We start from the raw sequence: 22,350 nt of genomic DNA, 5'->3' as shown, positions 1-22,350 counted from the left end.
TGCAAATTGCAGTACTTCTACTTAATTATTAGTATTATGATAAAAAGTTAGTAATAAAGACTAATTGAGATAGTCAAATATTACAATTTAAAAGTTTTCCTTAAAAGTACATTACACTGCTTTCATATTTTATAATATTTTAAACATTTTTTATCATCAGGTCAATGGATTGCTTATTAAAATATTTTAAATCATTCTATGAAAGCAATACAATCAGTTTCTTACAGTAAGTTAGGCAGTCTTAAATATTGGTTCAGAGTTATTCTGTAATTGTACTTTCTGAATAGATTTAAATATGTTCATTTTCTATTTTATACAGAATAATAAAGTAATACAAAAACATATATTCACACTAATAGAACCACTTGAAAAGTATATGAACAGTTCAGAAGTGTGAATTACTTTCTCAGCTTGTTTATCTAATTATATAAGTCCAAATAATGTATCTTACTCAAAAAAGAAGATTGAAATGCTATTACAAGGGCCCCTATGGCTTACACAACATCTTACCTTAAAAGCAAGGCAGACTTTCCAAGCGATTAGTTTCTCTCGTGCATTGAGAATCACAGGGTATCGTACTTCCTTTCCCTCACTATCTCGTTCTACCTTGCCATCAAGTGCTGGAGATTTTCGAGCTTCAGCATGAGCATAATCTGGACCCACTGTATAGACCTTTCATAAATGTTAAATATATATAGTATACATTACTGGTTAAATACATAATCAGCAAGTAATACATTCAAAAGAAATCAATAAAAGGTAGTATAATCTGGGTATATAGTTTTATTTTACAAAGCAAAAGTTTCAATGATTTGGAAAAGGTTATATTGTAAAAGGTAAAGTGAGGCTTCATCCTAAAATTGTTTACATTTAACAAAGGAAAGAAAAATAACTTGTGTCTTACAATTTTTACCTAAGCAGGGCTTACAGCACAATTCTGCCACTTGGACAACTAAGATTACAAATCTTTCTGGCTAAATTAACATTTCGTTAAGGTCTCACTAACTTTTTGCACAGGATAGCTGTAAATGAAACCATCCTAAACTTTGCTTTCTAAAATGCCAGGTAAGGCATTCTAAGCAGAGGTAATGAGTACAAAGGACAGAGGTATAAAATAACATGATATATTCATGTGCAGAAAGGTTATTTATTGTATATCACACTGTAAAATCCGATTTGTAAGGCAGAAGACTTAATTATCTTGTATGCTACTCTTATGTCTTTTTTTTTTTTTCTGTCAGTTGTGGGGCTTGAACTCTGGGCCTGGGGGCTGTCCCTCAGCTCTCCAGCTCAAGGGTAGCATTCTATCACTTGAGCCACAGTGCCACTTTCAGTTTTCTGGTGGTTTATTGGAAATAAGATTCTCATGGACTTTCCGATCCCAGCTGGCTTTGAACAGCAATCTTCAGATCTCAGCCTCCTGAGCTATGATTACAGATGTGAGCCACCGGTGCCCAGCACATATAACTGCTGATATTCTCCTGTAGTTGGTGGGATTCATCAGATGATTTTTTAAGGATAGGTTTCTGATGGCATTTATACATTTGAAACACAGTCTGATGAGAGAAATACTGCCTGACAGTAGAGCTATTAAACTCTCATCACTAACTCAAATCACGAGCAATATTTTATATTTCATTACAATGTCACAGATTTCAAAGTATTATTTACGTTAGGCCTGGAAATTAATAACTACTAGAATCCTTATCCCTAATTATTAATGACACTTTAATGAATTATATATAAATTGCTATATTAAAAGTTTCATTTAAAATGTTTTAATAGCTATATTCTAATAAAATCATTTTGGTTGCAATTCTGGGTGTTTTACCATGTAAGAACACTATTCTTAAAAAAGAATCTATCAACTTCCAACTTCCAAAGCTGTCCCTGGATCAAAAAATCAGGTTAAAATCCTTAAGTGCACAAGAGACACAGAACAGAAATGTGATATGGCTAAATGGTTATCCTTTATTGGCAAACTCAAAATTCAGAATTAAAATCTACATGGTATCCATGTCAGATGGCTTGAGTTATGAACTTTTCACTTGATTTGCGATGCATTCAGTTGAAGTCATAACTTAAATTTTGAGTTTTAATTTTTCCATGAGCCTGTGACAGATGGTAAGACTCTCACAACGCCAGTCACTGGCACAGCAGCAACACAATAATGGGCTTTTGTAAAATATTCACTATCTATAGTATACCATGCCAGTATGCTATCCTTTCCAGGTTAGGTTTATAAAATGCATTTTCATGTTACAGTATTCTTTTCATTTTCTTTCTTTTCTCCTCTCTTACTCTTCCCCTCCCTACCGATTTACTAAGTAATTTTTACTTAGAAAGTTTATCAAGCATCCACCGGTCAAGGATCAACAATACCTGAATTCACTACATCTTAACATCATCCCACCTTATGTACAGAATTTTAAAATATACTGTTATCAATCCTACCTTAACATCTGTACCATCTGTAGGCATAAACTCTTCATATATATATGAGCCAGTTTTTCGTACATTGCTTTCTGGGGAATATACACTACTCCTACTGCCAATCTGGAAATAAAAGATACCCATCAATATAAAATTAATTTTAAATTATTTTAATAATATAATGGCTGTTTACTAGATATTCCATCTTACAGTTTTAAACCTTTTAAAATATATGAATATTCAACAATGCTTATTATGTGTTGGACACCATATTCTTCCCTGCAGTATCTGTAATTTATAGGTAAGTTAAAAAGCATACAAATCTGAGTAACACTAAGAATTGTTTCTAGAATTACTTAATGTTGTCACATGTAACTCAGCAATGCTCAATTTTACTAAAACTGCCACTGTATAACTAAGTCAGAATTTATCCATTCACCTATTCATGCATATTTAGATTGTTTTCTAATCTTTGAGTATTACAACAATGTTGCTTTAAACATTTTTATAAGTGTTACCATGTGGCATATGTGCAAATGTGTCTATAAGGAATTGTTAATGGGCTCATTTAAAAATTACACATATATTGGGGAAGTTTTTAAGAAAATGCTTTAACAATTTAGTTTTTCTGGCAATATATAATGGACTTATGGCTGTTCTACATTGCCTGTACTTGTTAGAATGTAGTATTTGACACTATAATAAAAATAGTATTTCATTATGTGTGTGTGTGTGTGTTTTTGTCCGTCGTGGGGCTTGAACTCTGGGCCTGGGCGCTGTCCCTCAGCTCTTCAGCTTAAGGCTAGCATTCTACCACTTGAGCCACAGCGCCACTTCCGGTTTTCTAGTGGTTTTATTGGAAATAAAGAGTCTCATGGACTTTCCTGCCCAGGCTGGCTTTGAACCGTGATCCCCAGATCTCAGCCTCCTGAGTAGCTGGGATTACAGGCGTGAGCCACGGAGGCCTGGCTCTTTCATTGTGTTCTTAATTTGCATTTTGGATTATTTACAAATTTACTTTTAATTCTGATGTTCTGCTAAACTATGTTACTAAAAGACTATTTTTGACAATGATATTTAGGCTAAAGCTTCTCAACTACCTCATTAAAAAAAAATCTCTCTAAATCCATAAAGCATTAAAATGTAGTATTTCAGATGATGTGTGCAACTATTTATTATGGATGCAATTAAGCATATAAAGGTTATTAGTACAACTTTTTGTGTGTGCCAGTCCTGGGGCTTGAACTCAGTGCCTGGTCCCTGTCCCCAAGCTTCTATATTCAAGGCCAGCATTTTCCCACCGAGCTACAACTCCACTTAAGGAGGCTTTTTTTTTTTTTTTTTGGTAGGTAATTGGGAGATAAAAGTCTCTCAGACTTTTCTGCCCAGACTGGCTTCGAACCACAATATTCAGATCTCAACTACGATACTCTGATCTCAGACTCCTGTGTAACTAGGATATAGGAATGAGCCACCAGTGCCTGAGGTTCAGTAGCACTTTTTTATAAACTATTTTTGTGGACCATATTTCAAAAACACTGTGTATTTTGAACTGAATTTTTAGTCTGCCAGAAACACAAATAGGAGGTAGAGAAAAAAAACCAAGGAACTCTCTTGGGATTTAAAGGAAGGAATTTTCCTACAAACTATTAAATAGCTACAATGATGCTTTCTTTTTTGAACAGAATATAATTATCATTTTGGGGAATTTATCTCCAAATGATGTATTTCTGAGAGTTTAATATGTAACTATACGTAAATGCTTACTTAGTGTCAATATAATTTCTATAACAATGAAGAATATTATTCATATAAAGGTTACAAAAGTTTACCTTCCTAAAGAGTCTTTGACTTCCACCTCCAGCGGATGTGGGATAATAAATGTAAACATTGTGATCTTCTGCACTGACTGGCTTTTCTACAAATGGCTTTTGGAAAACTTCCCCATTTACTTCTACATGATCTTCCCCTTCAATCAGATTGCATTCTATAAGTCAAATTCAAAAGCAAGAAAAAAAAACACGCTGTGTTATAACATCTAAATAGCATTTTTTAAAAAAAGAAACAAAAAGCAATAAAATTTATTGTTCTAACTTCCAACAAAGCTGTTTGAGCCCTACCAACACAAGCGAATTTAGCTCAATGGTAGAGTGCTGGCCTGGCATTTATAAAGTCCCAGGTTCAATGCTCAGCACAGAAAGAAAAATAAAGAAAAATTGAATTTCTCTTATTTTAATGACTGCATGCTATAATCATTTATCCCAAGCAGCTTTGGAAAAACTACATATATAAAATCTTAGTGAGTAGGGTCTAGCATAAACATTTTTAAAAACCTCCTCTTTTGTACTTGATTTGTAGTCATGGCTAAAATCTTTGATATCCATTAAAGACTTTATTACAGCACTACTTGAAAATAAATTCTAATTTTAAAAGATGAATAGTTCATGTTTGTTTTTAAGTTTAATTTAGTTTTCAATGTAGATATTGTATTGTGTGGGACACAACAGCTCACTCATTTCTGTAATCCCAGTTATATTGGAGGTAGAGATTTGGAAGATTATAGTTTAAGACCAGGCCAGGGAAATTGTGAGACCCCAATAAAAAGTTAGGTATGGTGCTTTGCATAAATAAGATTTGTAAACCAAGCAGCCCAGTACACACAAGTGACCCTGTTTAAAGATAAGGAGGGAAGCACCATCCTAGCAAGCACAGGGCTAGCACCTACCTAGCAAGCACAATCTTCAATATGACCAAACTTCAATATCACCAAAAAAAGAATGAAAAAAATTTTCACTGAATTGTGGAGAATTTCTGACTTATTTTTTTCCTTCTGTTTCCCTCCCTCTTTCTTATCTCCTTTCCTCCCTCTCTTCCTTCCTTCTCACACTCTTTTCTGCAGGTCCTGGGGCTTGAACTCAGGGCCCAGGAAGTGGCTCTGAGCTTTTGTGCACAAGGCTATACTTAATCACTTGAGAGACTATTTCCACTTCAAATTTTTATAGTAGTTATTTGGAAATAAAAGTCTGTCTCATGGACTTCTTTGTCCAGGCTGGCTTTAAATTACAATCCTCAGATCTCAGCCTCCCAAGTAGCTAAGATTACAGGTGCAAGCCAAGCCTTCAGGGCCTGGAAAGACTTTTTTTTTCTTTTTAACTAGGAGAAAATTATGGAGAAAAGTAAACCTGGATAATGTAGGTAGGTAGTTTTATAAAAACAACACATGCCAACATTTATGGCAAAAATGGCACAAAAATTATAATTGTTCCTCAGAATATTATGAACTTGTCATTTCGTAGAATCCTGGCATAAAATTCAAAGTTAGATATAAAATCATGCCATTAAGAGAAACTGACAATTGACTGTAGAATGACTATTTCTAGAAATGCAGATAGGCTCACTTAAATCCCAATTATTATATAACATGAAATCATTTAAGTCTGAAAAGTAACTTATACACAAGAGTGATCAATCCAAATAGGAAATTAATTTTTCACCTGTATACAAATGAGAAGTTTCTTAGATTAGATAGTATATATAATTCGCAAAAGAAGGTGCTTTTTATGTCTAATAAGTTATTAAATTTCCTAAAATGCCATTACCATAACATTAATCTCTTTTTCTCCGTGGCAGTACTAGGGTTTGAAAATAAGGACCAAGGGCTTGAAGGCAGGCACAATGTCCAGCCACAATTCCAATCTCTTTTGTTTTCATGTTTTTGCCTGTGCCAACTTAGGCCATAATCGTCCTACTTATGCTTCTCATATTATTGGGATAACAAACATGTACCACCTCACTCAGCTTTCTATTGGCTGAAAAGGGTCTCTCCTAGAATGTCTGGTTCAGAATATTAATTCCTTAGTCAAACACCTTCCTCTTCAGTGTAAGTTATACTGACGAGCTAAAACATGCTAAAGGTAACTAGAAAGAAAGAATAACAGATGCTTTAATGATTTCAAAATTCCTATCCTTAGATGTTTAATCATGACATCATTATTATATAGTTTCTAAGTCACAGATGAACCACTTATTTTTCCCTAATCTAAACAAATTTATAAGCATGTAATTTCAAAATTCTTTTTGACTTTTAGAAACACAGACTATAGAAAAGTAGTGCATTTAACTCCTAAATTATTAGTTAGCCTTGCAACTCACTGTGCTACTTTTTGTTTGGATTTTGAAACAGAATCACACTGTGTAACCTACCTGGCCTACAACTCACTATTTAGGCAAGGCTGTCCTCAACTTCCCCATCTTCAAATTCTTTCTGAGTACTGAAATTACAAGATGTGCCACATACTAGGCTGTGTCACATTGTAAATGAATATAGCACTTATTTTTTTATATTATTAAAAAAAAGTCTATTAAATGGAGTACTACAAATTCCATCTGGTTAATGTAAGAAGCAAACATGTCAGGAGCAAACATTAAATTGCTTAAAATCTCTTCCCTTATTCCTACCTTTGGGATTATTTGGATCACGGTTCAATATTGCATAACGAGGAAGTAAGATACCTTCAGCTTGAAGAATACTATATACTTCTCTCCTGAAGAAAAAAAAATCCTACTTTACTGCTCTATTTCACAATTAATATATTATTATACAACTATGATCTTACTGTGTTTTTTAACTAAAAAGAATATATCATCAAACTTTTTAAATTTTCAAATAAATATATCATTTTAAAGATTGAAAACAATTCTATAAAAGGACTTATTGTAAGCCAGGCACTGGTGGTTCATGCCTGTAATCCTAGCTACTCAGGGGGCAGAGATCTGAGGATTATGGTTCAAAACCAGCCTGGGCCAGAAAGTCTATGAGACGCTTATCCCCAATTAACTACTCAAAAAAGCCAGAAATGGAGTTGTGGCTCGAGCCTGAGCAAAAGAAGCACAGAGACAGCACCCAGGCTCTGAGTTCAAGTCCCAGGACCAGCAAAAAAAAAAAAAAAAAAGACTTATTGTAGTTGTATAAACTGCTTTGTTATATGACAACTCCTTTGTATAACTACTGAAAGATGATTTTTAAAATGAGAAAAAATATTCAGCAAAATTTGTATATAATGCTTTTCTGAAACCTAAGAAACAAAAATGAAAATATATATAAAGAAATCGTAAAAGCTGACAAACTGCAATTACAGATTAGAGCCTAACTACTAAAACCTTAGGTTAATACAATACTTAATGACATGAGGAAATGTTCATAGTATGTCAATGTTCACATCTGAAAAATGAGAGTAGGGATGTATTGATTCCTATATGAAAAATACAATATATATGGTAACAGAATTGGATGGCTTTCCTTATGCTTGTACTGGAGCATTTTTAATATGTATATATGATACATGCAAGTGCACATTACTATATAATTCAAAGGAAAAGTGTTTTTCAATTTTAATATTAATAATGTTACTGAGTAAAAACACATTACAGGTGTACTTGAAGATAAGTAGTGTCATATTATAATAGCTAATGCAGATGAAATTACCAGTAACTACCAAGTGAAACACCAATGATAAGAAATAGATGAATGTGAACACATTTTATATTATCAGCTGGAAAATTATGCTTTTGGTTTATTCAATGAATGCTAAAATTTACAATGAAATGAGTTACTCCAACTATCATTTCCTTAAAAAAAATGTTCCTTACTTTAATCTTGCTACACTAAATTAATCCTAACTAAAACTTAAAAAATCATAAAATAAAAAAAAAAGGTTAAGTTATAAAACTTAGGGCATCCCTCACGAAACAGAACTCCTGCCTACCAGCTGTAAGGCCAAGTTCAAAGACCAGTACCCCTAAAACAAACAAATAAGCAAAAACAAAAATCTAATTAAATAATTTCATTAGCAGTCACATGATATAAAGATTGTTTCATTTTCCATGATTTGGTTGGATTTGGAAATTAAATGTCTGTTAAGCACTTAAATAAAACAATTTCTCTGATTCTCAAGTTCCCTCATCTATGAATTTAGTTAACAAATACCTATTTCTGAGTACTTTTTAAATATGCAATGAATTAACACACTATATGTAGAAACACCTGATGCCACATCATTCTATAGTAGGCACTAAATAAATATTAATTTTCCTTTCCTTAATTCAGCCAACTTCACCACTCACCTATCTTGTATGAGATACTGCATGTTCAAGTCATTGATTACAAATGGATTCCTGAGTTTTGCATAGGCAACTGCTTTGTCCAGTGGAAATCCTAAGAACACATATTATTAACATATTCTGTACAATCTCAAAGTAAGTTGACATCTAACACTTAACTTCATGCTACCTTTCATAAAAGAATAATTTCATCATGTACATTTCTACCTTCAATAAAAGGTATGAAATAATATAGACTTTGAACTTATACTATTAAATCTCACTTTTCCTAGTTAGGTTATTAATAAAGCATACCAAGTCAGTGGTTATATTACCAAATTATGGCATTGACATCTTAGTCAATGTCTGACTATTCAAGTCATTTGTTGAATGTAAAATTACCACACCTATAAAGAGAAAGCTAGACATAAATAACAGTAGTGTATCAAAACTACTTGGGTGATTTTTAAAACAATTCCTTATCACTTGAAATTTTGATGTTTAGGCATACAAAGCAGCTAATACTCAAAAAATTCATCTACATTTTAAAACAGAAGCAAAAATGAATTAATACAACATATATAATAGAAATATGTGAGCAGCATGCCATGCTAGGACCAATATTAAGATTTTGAAAATCAATTTACAAAAATTCTAGATTTTAGTAAAATTACCAATTACAATGAAAATGAATAAAATATAGTGAGAAGCCTAAAATAACTTTAATAGTTAGGTTTTACTGCCTATACTGACTAATTTTATCCATTAATATATATTACTATAGGGAGGTATACCACAGCAGTTAAAAGCTTGCGTGTTCAAATCCTGCTTGCATCGTTTACTAGCAATGAAACCTTGTACAAATATATCTGTCCTCTCTAAACCTATATTCTCAGCTCTAAATGACCATTATATCAGTCTTATCTAGTAGGATTGGTAAGAAATCAAATAACAAAGTACATATTAAACACAGCATAGTATAGCTGGCAAATTAAGTGCTAAAAATGAAATGTCGTTACTTTTTAAAATGACAATATTTTAATAATTACCTATCCTATCAATAGAAATGATAAAATATCAGCAAGCATGCCAGGTGCTAGAGGTTCACCCGCGTAAGCCTAGCTACTCAGAAGACTGAGAGCTGGAGGATCATAATTTGAGAACAAATAGAACAGTCTGTGACATTCCCTGTCCAACTGACCAACAAAATGTCAGATTGGAGGCATGGTTCCAGGGCTGGAAGGTCAGACAAGAGCAAGTTAGCTGAGCAAGAGCATGAGGCTGAGTTCAAAAACCACAATAAGCATAGGAAAAAAAAATAAGCGAGCACACACCACTTTACTATTTAACTACTGAACATTAAGTCTGTAAAGATATTGTATTTCTGCAATGAAAGTGAACAGAATATTAAAATATACTAAAGCTATACTAAAATAAAAAGGTATGTTCTGTTAAACATGACTTATTCATACTTATCCTGAGGGTAATTCCTAATTGCCTATTTAAAAATTAAATACAGATACCATATACCAGAATCAGTTTCAAGTCTTTAGACTCAGAATTCATCACTTGTAAAGATGTCTCAATATTTCTGACTTGAAACCTCATACTAGAATTCAGCAAATAGAAAACACCTATAATCAGCTCACTGCTTTTGTTGTTAAAAAGGATAACTTTTTTCTTACCAAGAAACAGTATGTGGGCCATGTCCTCAGACACAGCACCTAGGTTTTAGAGGTAAATAACTATCATAGAAAATATCATGTGATGCTACAGGAAAAACACATCCCCAGGGATTAATAAATTTTGAAGTTTCTTGAAATAAGGAACCTCTATCAGCAACAACAGATCTATGCATCTCTAAGAATAATGAAAATCAACTTACTAGAGGTGAACGCAAAGTCTCCAGACTTTCCCACATGCTGAAGTATAAGTACAACTTTAACCTAGTTCAGTACTGCTTATTTTGTAAGTAGTAATGATGAAAGGTGACATAAGATGTACTCATGAACTGACATGATGAATTAAAACCCCTTTGGTTCAATTACTTAATAAGATAACATTAAAAAATGTTCAAAAAATAAAAATGAATATATTTCATATTGAGTACATCTTTTAAATTACTGCTTACTGGGAAATTCATTCACCACATTAATTATACATTCTGATATATATTTAGCAATAATTTTGATTATAGGATTTTAACACAAAGCAATGTTTAAACTTAACTGGTATTTTATAATTTAAAAAACAGTATGTAAGACCTAAAGAAAGAATGATTGCTTTCAATATGATACTAATGTAGGGCTTGACATATTCGTTGATTCAAATAAAGATATATTTGAAGAACTGATCACACTCTAATTTTTAACAATGAAAACTGGAAACTATTCTAAGCATTTGGATATTAAAAATGTTATAGTATATATAAATGATTATTATGCCATATAAAACTCAAATTAATTGAAGAGTGATGTAGAAGGAAAAAATCCTCTTGATATAACAATGAAAAAAATATATAACACACTAAATTAAAAAAAATACACAGGAAAAAGAAAGAATGCAAAGAAGTATGTCAAAATGTTGATATCACTTTCCTATGAGTTAGAACAAATTTAATTTTCAGCCTTATTCAATACTCTATAATATGTATTATTTTTATACTCAGAATAAAGGGTTTCCTGTTTTAATACCTTTAGAGTGAAAAGAAATAAGACAATCACATAGAGGCCAATTTTCCACTGGTTCATTCAAAATAACTTCTTCTTCAAATACTACTACTGTGATATATTTAAATAAGGAGATCCGTTCCAGAATTTCCTTCATTGGTTTGGATTTGGATTTCTTTGCCATGGAACATATTCCAACCACAATCTGCCTTTCTGGTGGCTAAAAGATAAAAACAACAACCGCAAATCAGGTGACTTAACATGAACTCTGAAACATAACTACCTTCTTTTTAGGAGGTGAGGCCTTAAATATATTTAGAGTGATATTACCCAACAAAGACACTAAAGTATAGCATTGTTATAATAAATACATTTTGAATAGCTTTGTACAAAGTTATGGAAATAAAATTTTAAAATAAAAACTTTCATCACATTTCAACTCTGTTTAATCAAAAACATAAATTTCCCTTTTTCAAATGTTTGTAGCGTTTTTCTCTTCTCACAGAAGAAAAGGAAAAATAAGGGCTCAAACCCATCCAATTCAAGTAAATCTACCAATGGAAATTATTAAAGAATTTTGTTGCCTAAAATAAAATGTATTTCCAACTAGAGAGTTACATAACTCTCTAAGAACTATTTTTATAAATCTATCTTCAACATTAGCTGGCCATCAGTGACAACATGGAAAGAAATTTTAGAGAAAGCCACTCGGTCAACAGAGATTGTCAATCCCTGACATTCCAGTCTTTATATTCAATATTCCTACTTCATGATATTACTAATCTCAGCAGTATTAGACTAAATCATGGCTTAAAAGGGTAGATTATATAAATAATAATTTAATGAGTAGATCAGAGACTCAAAAAATTACTCAAGATTCACTCTTCAATTTTTGCATGATTCTTGGGTCTACCACAGTTACACTGCCTATTCCAACTCACGAATGTTAAAGAGTACAAATCAAACACTAGACTTCATTATCTATTACACAGGTTATAAACTGGAACCTTTGGATCTGCTATCTTCATCTCCTTTGAGTATCCATTTTTTATGTTCTCTTACTCTCTTCCTGTATAAAAAACCTATAGTTGATTTTCCTATAGGTGTTCGTACTGTTCAGAACTCCAAAGAAAAAGAGTAAGACTAGTAGAGACTGAGTCAGTAGTGCTTTCAATCTTAAGTAAATCAAAGAAGATGAAGAGAAATTTGGGTGGTAAGGATAAGGTTTGAAGTTTATTATTTTTCATAGGTAGTGGGTAGGGATGTGTTCTGAACTGAAGGTTTTAAAAGAATATTTTGAGTTAATTTATATATTATTTAAGTTTGTGCTTGTATTTGATATGTATATAACTTCATTGTTAATGAAGATGATATTATGGAAAACCATTTAAGGAGTGATCTAATAATTAGTTTTGTTTTAGCTTTACTTTTCCCAACTATGACAGGTTTACCTTTTAAATTTTTGTTACAATTTGAAATATAAGAAAGATAAACATGTATTAAGTCTGTATTTTAAATCAGTTCTCAGAATGAAATAATCTTGGCTTATATAAAAAAATTGGGTAATGAATACTAGCTACAACCAGATATAACTAGCTTTAGAGAGATAGATTGATAACTATCTATCTACAATCTATCTATCTCTAGTTATATAAATATATATAGTCATATGTCCATATCAATATAACTGATATAACTAGAAAAACGAACATTACAGATATGTGTCATTCCTAAGACACAGTACAGATTGTTTTCCCAATATTAATATATCAGAGAAAAAAAAACACTTTTAACACATACTCAGGTAGATTTAACATAGCCTCTCTATTCACTCAGTTTTTAGACTTCTGAACAGTTAATAGAGATATCTTAGATCAATTCACATTTGTACTGATAACATGTTATGTGCTTAACAAATTTGGTTGAATCATCCTTTACTATCTTTATAGTCATTTCCTTCATGATGTATTTGCTATACATTTAATATACAGAAAACTTTTTGACATATAGCCCAGATTTCTTTTTCTTGGTCACTTTTCTATCCAATTCTGAAGCCGGAAAAAAACTAAAATAAGCATCATTTAACAACTTATAAATTTGATGGATAAGTACATTTGCTGTATTTTCTTATTTACTAATTCAATAATATCACTCTTTTTTTACAGTTTAAAAAAATTTCCAGGGCTGGGAAGGTGGCTCAGTGGTAGAGTGCTTGCCTTGCATGCATGAGGCCCTGGGTTCAATTCCTCAGCACCACATAATCAAAAAGAAAAAGCCAGAAGTGGTGCTGTAGCTCAAGTGATAGAGCGCTAGCCTTGAGCTGAAGAGCTGAGGGACAGTGCCCAGGCCCAGAGTTCAGGCCCCACAACCGGACCAAAAACAAAAAACAAAAAAACTTCTAAATTTTATGTAGCAAGTACTTTAATGTAAAATCACAGTGTTAATTCATACTAAGAGTGATAAAAATCCTTGTACTATTCTCTCACCACAGTGATGAAGGATAAAGCAACTTACAGACTCATCTTCTTCCTCTTCATCTTCATCTGTATGGTGGAAAAAATGTCGGTAATTTCCAGGGTTTATTTCTGTATCTTCATTTCCAACAAAGAAGCTGGGGGCTTCACTCATTTTGATTTCATCTGATATAACTTACAAGAACTATATTAAAACTATTTTTAAATAAATAGTTTCTGAAGAAAGCATTCTCTCTGTACAAGCTGATATGCAGGCTTGCTATAGTGCCTTTCTTCTTATACAGCCACTTGAAACTGTTGAGTTAGTTGGCAAATGCTTTTTTGTTTTCAGATAGCATTACTTCATTGTTGATACAGAAGTTGCTGCTATATACAGTTTAAAATATAAAAATAGTGAGGCTATTGCTTCCCTGAGTCGATACAGCAACCTTTTTACCTAAAATGTAGTGAAAAAAATTAATTTAGAAAGTGTATTTCAAAAGTACTCATGTAAAAACAATTTTTACTTATAATGCAAAATCAGTATCTATAACAGTATTTTCTTCCATAAAATTAAATAATTAAGTCTTCAGTATAATACAACCTAACAATATAAGATGATATAAAATAACAAGCTATTAAATTCCTCAAATTCAAAAATATCTAACAGATTGGGAAAAATATTCAAATCATAACAAAATTATGTTAAAGTTAAGTCTCTCAGAACATAGTTCAGAAACATCTCCATGAAACAGAGCAAAACATATAAAACATACTGCGCATTTCAAAAGAAACACTGAAAAATGATCATCTAAAGTAACTGTTAGATGTCCTTACCTTGAGGCCTCAAGAAGTTATTTTCTTTTTTTTTGGGGGGGGGGTTCCGGTCATGGGACCTGAATTCTGGGCCTGGGCGCTGTCCCTCAGCTCTTCAGCTCAAGGCTAGCACTCTACCACTGAGCCACCTTACCAGCCCAAGAAGTTATTTTCAAAGCACCTCTACTAGACAGTTTTAGCATTCTTTCAGACCTACTTATAAACATTTCCGATTATAAGCAGGGAGTGAGTTTCTGGCTCTGGCTGGAAGCTCCCACTTAGAGTAATTTACTTTTTTTTGCCCTAATTGACCTGCACTGGTGTTGATCTATCTCTTTGTCTACCCCTACTCTAGCGTTTTTTTCCCCTTTTGAATCTAACAACAAGAAGTCAACCTAAAATGTAACAGGCCAGGTCAAAAATAAGTTTTTAAGGAAACATTACTTTATTCTGCATTCTAGTCTCATAGTTAAATCAACAACAAAACCAGAATAAAAACAAGGTTTTGGGAGCAAATAGGTTTTAAACTTTCAGTAGTTAAAAATTATCTAGCAAATCTATCTGGGCACCAGTGACTTACAACTATAATCCTAAATATTTGGGAGGATAAAAATGAGACAATTATTTATTTATCTATTTATTTTGGCCAGTCGTGGGTCTTGAACTGTAGGCCTGGGCACTGTCCTTGGGCTCTTCAGCACAAGAGCGCTCTATCACTTGAGCCACAGCACCACTTCCGGTTTTCTAGTGGTTTATTGGAGATAAGAGTCTCATGGACTTTCCTGCCTGGGCTGGCTTTGAACAGTGATCCTCAGATCTCAGCCTTCTCAACAGCTAGGATTACAGGCGTGAGCCACCAGCGCCCGGCTGAGACAATTATTGTCTGAGGCCAAATGGGCAGAAAAGTTCATTAGACCTCTTCTCAATCCACAGGTAAGTGAAATAGACCACAACTAATTTCCCAAGCTACTTGGGAGCCTGAGATTAAGATTCTTGGGAAGCCAGGCCATTCTGGAAAGAAACGTTCTCAAGACTATGTTTCCACACAGGCATGCCAGATATACTGGTGTGTGCCTGTAACCCCAGCAATGATAGAAACCCTCAAGTAAGTGGTTCATTGTTCAGGCCAGAATCAAGACTTTAATCTAAAAATAACCAGTGAAAACAGGCTGGAGGCATGGCATGGTCATTTCACCAGCCTGCCAAGTACAATACCTGGAGTTCAAACACTAAGTACTGCTAAAAAGATAAAAAACAATTAAAATAATTCAGCAACTCTAATAATGTCTACAGACTCTCTCAATTTATAGGTGTATTAAACTCTGCAAGGAACTTTATGTGATTCATTGACAATCAGTAACATTTCTCCATAATCAGGCACTAATGAAAAAATAAATTAAAAACTATCATAAAGTTTCAAAATATGCCATTCCATAGTTATTTATGTACAGTTGTACCCTAGGTAACAAAAATTACCTACCAAGATGAAACTGCAAATAAAATGCTGCATTTGATGACTGGTAAGAAATTACCTGATCAAATATTTATTAAGAAGAGTTGAGCAACATAATATCTAGGCCAGAGAAAGCACAACTCAAAAGTCAAATTTCCTAAAATTGTCTTGGAAACATTAAAACCAATTTGCTCAGTCAGCCTTGAATTCATCCATCTTTAAATCACAGTGTTCTGAAATCTGGAACAATATGTGACTAAAAAATGAAAGAAAAAATTTATAAAGTATGATTTTTGTTTCTATTCTTTCTGCACCATTTAGCATTTTTAAATGTTTGCTGATAAAGAAAAGAACAGTGAAGACAGGGGTTATACATGGGGGAGGAACATACAAAGAAACAAAAAAATCACCTGATACATTATAAATATGTTAGGAACAATAGCAAGAAAGAAAAAAACACTTGTGTTTTCACTGTATTTGATGTTCGTGCCCTGCATCTTGTATATACACTCCTCGAGCCTGGGGAGGGGAAGGGAAAAAACAAAATGCTTAAATGGGATACAGGTTGACCCATTGTAACAATGAGATGTACAAGACACTGTGTTGAAAAATGAACTTTACAATTTAGGTGAGGAGGGAGGTAAGGAAGGAGGGGGGAGTATAGTTGTAGAAGTGGGAGGGAAGGGAGGGTAGGGGAAAAACAGAGGAGGAGGTAACAATGCTTGATAAGAAATGTACTCATTACCTTGCTTATGTAACTGTAACCCCTCTGTACAGTATTTTTACAATAAAATACATATTAAAAAAGAAAAAACATGAAAGGAAAAGAACACCTTGCAATTGGTGTAAAACTTGGAAGCAATGACTAGATTAACCTCAGGTCTGTACTATTTTGAAATTTCACTTAAAAAACTCTTCCCATTTAAGTATACTCTAAATATTTCACTAAAGATTATAGAGTTAAATATAACAACTAGCAACTTAGGCTAGTTTCAGCTTCATTTACTAAAAAAGAATATATTAACAGTATGTAACTTCAATTACACTAACACTTGCTGTATGTGAGGGAGTGCGCTTGAAAGATATTCAATACTCAGTAATGCCCAGCTCTATATGCACTTTTATAAATCAAGCTGCCTACTAGCAGTATGTGGAAATCTAAAACAATATTGTTCATTGTTTATTGAAATGAACATATTTATGCTAAGAAAAAGTACTTATCACAGAAAGCATTCAATGTGGGCAATTGTACTTCTAATTTATGTTCTAAAATAATTATAAAAAGAAATAATAGTGGTGCTGTGGATCAAGAGGTAGAGCACTCGCCTTGAGTTGAAGAGCCCAGGGACAGCGCCCAGGCCCAGAGTTCAAGCCCCACAACTGACAAAAACAAACAAACAAAAAAGGTAAAAGATAACAAAATCTTGTTTCAAGGGGAAGAAATAAAACTAAATTTAAAAAAAAAATTGCCATTTTAAAGTAGTCATTGTGAAATATCTGAGACACATAAAAATTTGAAACTCAGTTAATAATCCCATGACCTCTTGGGGTAGACAGGGCTGTGGTTCTCATTTGTATTAACTGGGCTACTTATTCTAGTAATCTTTTCAATATAGTTCCTGATTTTTTTATATATTTTATAAAACACGTATATGTATGAATAGAAATCAAATTTGAGTATGCATTCCATTATTTTTTCCCAAAGGAATGTGAATTAACTGATGAATTTGCAGCTACTCAAATTCAATTGAGGTCTTAAATGCTGCCTGAATGTGTAGTTACATGTCTCTCATGTGATTATAAGCTTAGATATGAAACAATGTCTTATTCATTCTTTGGACAATAGCAATAGATAAGTCAACACATAAATATGTTAGGAAGACCTCTCCTTACATGACAAGTGAGCAGACATTTAATGAAGGAATAAACCATTTCAAAATCAGGAAAATCAGCATTTCAGATTAAGAAACATCAAATAAGTATGTTGAAAGTGACACTGTGGCTCAAGTTGTAGAGCGCTCACCTTGAGTTCAGGGACAGCAGCCAGGCCCAGAGTTCAAGCCCCACAACAAACAAAAAACAAAACAAAACAAAAAACAACAAAAACAACAACAACAAAAGTATGTTTAGCGTATTTCCTATGTTCAAAGAATAATGATGATGATGGAGCAAGCAAGCAATGGAAGACAATAAAGTAGGAGAAATAGCTAACATTCATAGAGGACTAAGACAAAAATTTCAGTTTTATCTACTACATTTGAGAGAACCAAGGCAAAGAAAGACATGTTATAAAAACAATTGTAGAATTTTTGTTATAAAGGTGGTCAGAACAGATTTCAGAAAAGTATACAGTTGAGAAAGTCCTTTTTAAAAATCACTTATTCCACTTCATTATATGAAAGTTCTGAAATATATTATAGAAGGGCTGCAAGGTAATAGTTAAGAGGATGGATTTAAGAGCCAAAATACCATAGCTGGATTCTTCACTCCAATTAACTATATGACCAATCTCTCAGGGCCTCAGTTTTCTCATCTGTACAGTATACCTATCTTGTAACTTTTTGTAAGGACTAAATACAACATAATAGACTCAAAACGCTTGCTTGTGTCCCAATTTCTATACCATACCCCATACCATTAAAATCAGAATGTTTGTGTAAGACTCAGGTAGTTTTAAAGTTTCCCAAGTGGTTCCAATGAGCAGCCAAGTTTAAGAACGTGTATATCACCTTAAAAAATGGAGAGCATGGTAAAACAAATGAAGCATACAATAACTAAAACACATGGTCACTATGTTATGACAGTATGGGAGCAGTATGGGAATTCTATTGGGCACCTATAATGAATAAGAAATAGTGATGAAGTAGAATCTTTTATCCTCCTGGTGCTTGGCACTTCTTAAGGAACTGATAAATACTTCTCCACAAAACATTCCTTAATAATTTTCAAGATTGCTTGTTATTATTATGCATTTTGACCTTAGTTGCACAAGGGAATGAAATTTACTGTTATCCACTAAGCAGGGCCACGTATTCTCTTTTCCCACGATACATTATAAATACTACCCTGTGTGTTTGTGCTTGTGTGTGTGTGTGTGCGCACGCGCATGTGGGTGCACACACGCGTTGCTAATAGGACTTGAACTCAGGGCCTCAAACTCTCATCTGGCTTTTCATTCAAGTTTAGTCCTTTACCACTTGAGCTATGCCTACAGTTTGAAAACTTCCTACTACTTTTCTATGTATGTTTCAATGTGAAAAAAGTTGAGAAACAGTTAACTACAATGAACAGCCTGAATAGGGCATTTTCTTCATTTTATAAATGCTTGATATAAGTGTCCACCATGTTATTACAAATGAAACCTATTTACATAATTTGAACTTGATCAAATCAACCAATGATCACAGTTCAACAAAGGTTGTAAATGTCAGGTCTGTTTAAATCAAAGACAAATTCATGTAGCAGAGAGAAAAAAGAAGTGGATAATTCTTATTTCATTATTGTAATGAGTTCTTAGAAAAATAAAAATATATAATAAATCTTTTTTTTCCTCTCTCAGCAGCAGGTACTCTGAAACAAAGTGAAATTTAATGAGAATTATACAAGATGAAGCACATTCTCCATGGTTTGTTATTTTACTTTGTTATTTTACTTTCAATTCTGAAGTTGAAATGGTAATTTCAGTTCCCTTTGCTCAACCTGAACACAGACACATAACCAGTTTTCCCCAACCCCCCAAAGCATTTCCAGTGGAAGCACTGTTATAAATGGTGGTTAAATTCCATGGTAGTACTAGTAAGATACATTAAGAGGGGTAACTGAGTACAGTTCTGGCAAGCAGAGCTGGTAAAGGCAACAATGATTATTCATAAAATTGTTTTTCTTTTTTTTCTTATTTTTGAGACAGGATCTCCCTTTTTTCTATTGTTCTATTTACACTTCCTAAACTATCTTTGATGATGAGTGCACACTCCCACACCCAGTCTTGAAGGTCTTGCAAACCTTTCCCTGGATTGGCCTCAACAGTCCAACCAGTCAATCTCTGCCTCCTGACGATTACAGCCATGAACCACCGGCACCTGGCATTGTTAAGATTCTTTATTCCAAGTTCCACACAACTTAGTTTGTTCTTCCTTTTCAAATATTTATACAGTATCTTCTTGCTGAGCCTGCATTGCTTTCTGCCTAGAATTCACTGTTTCCATGAAGTTTCTATTCCCTTCTAAATAGCCAACTGAAAGACTCCAAGAAATGCTTTCCTGACAACTTTCCTGCCAGGCCCCCAAAACACAGAGCTCCATTTCCATCCTTTATGCTTCATGGTACTTTTAGATCTAACTTTATAATGATCTGATTCTATCAAAACGGGCTTTCCTCCATATTTTCTTACTATGAAAATTTTCAAATATTCAGAAAGTTTCAAAGACTATACTGTTCTCTGTCCATGTACCTATCCCAGTGGACAATCTTTTCATATTTACTTCTTTTTATATACACCCATACAGATGTATTTGAAAATAAGTGCGTGTATCAACTCAACACATATCACCTTGAAATATTCATCTAGAATAGAAAGTACATTCTCCCACTAACCACAATACCACATCCACCTGGGACAATTAATAAGTTATACAACATGTTCTATATGCAGGTGCAATGCAGCTGTTGGGAGAACAAGGGCCTCATCTATCTATCCCCAGTACTTAACTTGATGCAGGGTACTTATGTTTTATTATCTAATTAATTTAATACCCTCACAATTATTCATGAGTTTAAAACTTAAATAGCAATCCTTGAGTAACTTTGAACCTTCTGCACTATCAATTTAATCACTGGCTTTTTATAAAATAATGCTGCAGTCAGTATTTGAAGTTTTGAATTAATACTGCTGATCCATAACCATAGAGATCATGCCTGTCACTTGTCTGACATAAGGAGGTACATCAATTTTTTCTAATAAATGAATACTTCGAGCCACCGATAATGTTATTTTAGTGTAGAAACTGGAATTGTGGCAGAATAACAATTAGCACAGAGTACTTAGAATTAGATATACATGGTTTCTAGTATACTCAGATTCTAATACAGATTTGTAGCAAAAGGTTACGAGGGTGACCTCTCTAAGCCTGTATTTCTTTGGGAAGGAAAAAGAGGGAATAATAAACGAAGATAAGCAACGGAATTATGGACAGGTGCAAAGGGAAATGTACGTCAAGCATCTGGCACCATGACTCATCGATGGCAACTATCCTCATTCTCTCTGTCTGAAATTAAAACTCTCCTCAGTTCACTGGAGAAATTACATCGGCAAAAAGAAAATCCTCTACTTAGCGCAGCAGCCCTAGCCTGTGAGACACCGAAGTCAGCCCTCCGTGCTCACTGTCACAGCCCAGCCTTCATCGTACGCTACAACGCGAGAGCACGAGTACCCGCAGGACTCCCTCAGCCTGATAAGCGCCCCAGGAAGTCGTCCAGAGACTCGCGGGTGAGAGCCAAAGGTCACCCCCGGGGCCGGAGGATGGCACGACGTCCTGTCTCCCGGGGGAGGCGGGCACGGGACCCGCAGCCTCCCGCCGCCCCGGCCGCGCCCGCTGCACGAGCGCACAATGCTTTTGTTCTGGGCCAGTGGGCGTGGAGGCGAGGGCAGGCAGAGGAACAAAGACCCCGGGTCGGGGAATGGAGGGAGTCAGCACAGCGACCACCCCCCACCTCCCGCCCTCCAGATCCCCAACCCCCCCCCCACACCCGCCCCAAACCTCTCCAAACCCCGGCTGCGCACCCGGCTGGACGGAGGGGCAGCGGCTCCCGGAGGACAAGCGAGGCTGGTCGGCTTCAGGCTGAACTAAAATTCCAAACTCAAACGAGAAGCCATGAGGGAGGAAGAGGTGGAGGAAGAGAGACAGCGAGACAATTAAGGACCTCAGGGCCGCGCTGTCACCGCCCCGCGCCCCGCCCGCCCCGGCTGTCCGTCCGTCTGTCAGTCGGTCGGTCCATCCTCCCCCCCCCCCCGGCTCCAGCGCCCAGCTCCCTGGAGAGCATGTGTCCCGAGACCCGCAGGGTACCGACAGGAAGGAAGGATCAAAGCACACGCCCCGCAACCGCAGCTACCGTTCGGGGTGCGGTGGTCGGGCCCCGGGTTCCCGCGTTATCTGGGGGCCCTCACCTGCCACGGCTGCGGTGGCCACGCCAACTGTTGGGGATAGCCGAGCCCATCCAGACGCTGGCTTCTCCCCTCTGATCCCGGGGACAGAGGTGAGGTGAGGCTGCGGAGACCGAGCACGCCTCCCCGCCGCGGCCGCCGCGGCACCCGAGACCCGAGCGAGCTTTCCGCACACCTCTTGAATCTCGGGCACGCCTCTTCCCTCCCGCCCTTTCGGGTCTCACAGGGATCTACCACCGGCCCGAACGACTTCCGGTGACGAGCCCA

At 35.0% G+C, this 22,350-nt stretch overlaps 1 protein-coding gene across 13 annotated transcripts in view; it reads right to left on the bottom strand.

Annotated features, from left to right (window-relative positions):
* The window catches only part of Ppip5k2 (diphosphoinositol pentakisphosphate kinase 2), a 64,918-nt gene extending 42,652 nt beyond the window's left edge, over window positions 1–22,266 (bottom strand). For all 13 annotated transcript variants that reach the window (XR_001175263.1, XR_001175264.1, XM_013022054.1 and 10 more), the window contains exons 1-8: window positions 22,087–22,266; window positions 13,716–14,111; window positions 11,226–11,421; window positions 8,557–8,647; window positions 6,892–6,977; window positions 4,266–4,420; window positions 2,455–2,556; window positions 511–672 (exon numbers count right to left, since the gene is read on the bottom strand). Coding sequence is in view for 11 of the 13 variants with exons in the window: in XM_013022054.1 (XP_012877508.1) it covers window positions 511–672; window positions 2,455–2,556; window positions 4,266–4,420; window positions 6,892–6,977; window positions 8,557–8,647; window positions 11,226–11,421; window positions 13,716–13,829 (906 nt within the window). In the remaining 2 variants the exon portion in view is untranslated. The remainder of the gene's footprint in view (window positions 1–510; window positions 673–2,454; window positions 2,557–4,265; window positions 4,421–6,891; window positions 6,978–8,556; window positions 8,648–11,225; window positions 11,422–13,715; window positions 14,112–22,086) is intronic.
* Between the last annotated feature and the right edge of the window lie 84 nt (window positions 22,267–22,350).

The sequence above is a fragment of the Dipodomys ordii genome, unplaced genomic scaffold (assembly GCF_000151885.1).
Source record: "Dipodomys ordii isolate 6190 unplaced genomic scaffold, Dord_2.0 Scaffold59, whole genome shotgun sequence".
In the NCBI taxonomy this organism is placed as follows: domain Eukaryota; kingdom Metazoa; phylum Chordata; class Mammalia; order Rodentia; family Heteromyidae; genus Dipodomys; species Dipodomys ordii.
The sequence above is the reverse complement of the archived record's forward strand: the minus strand, read 5'-3'. Positions and strand labels throughout refer to the sequence as shown.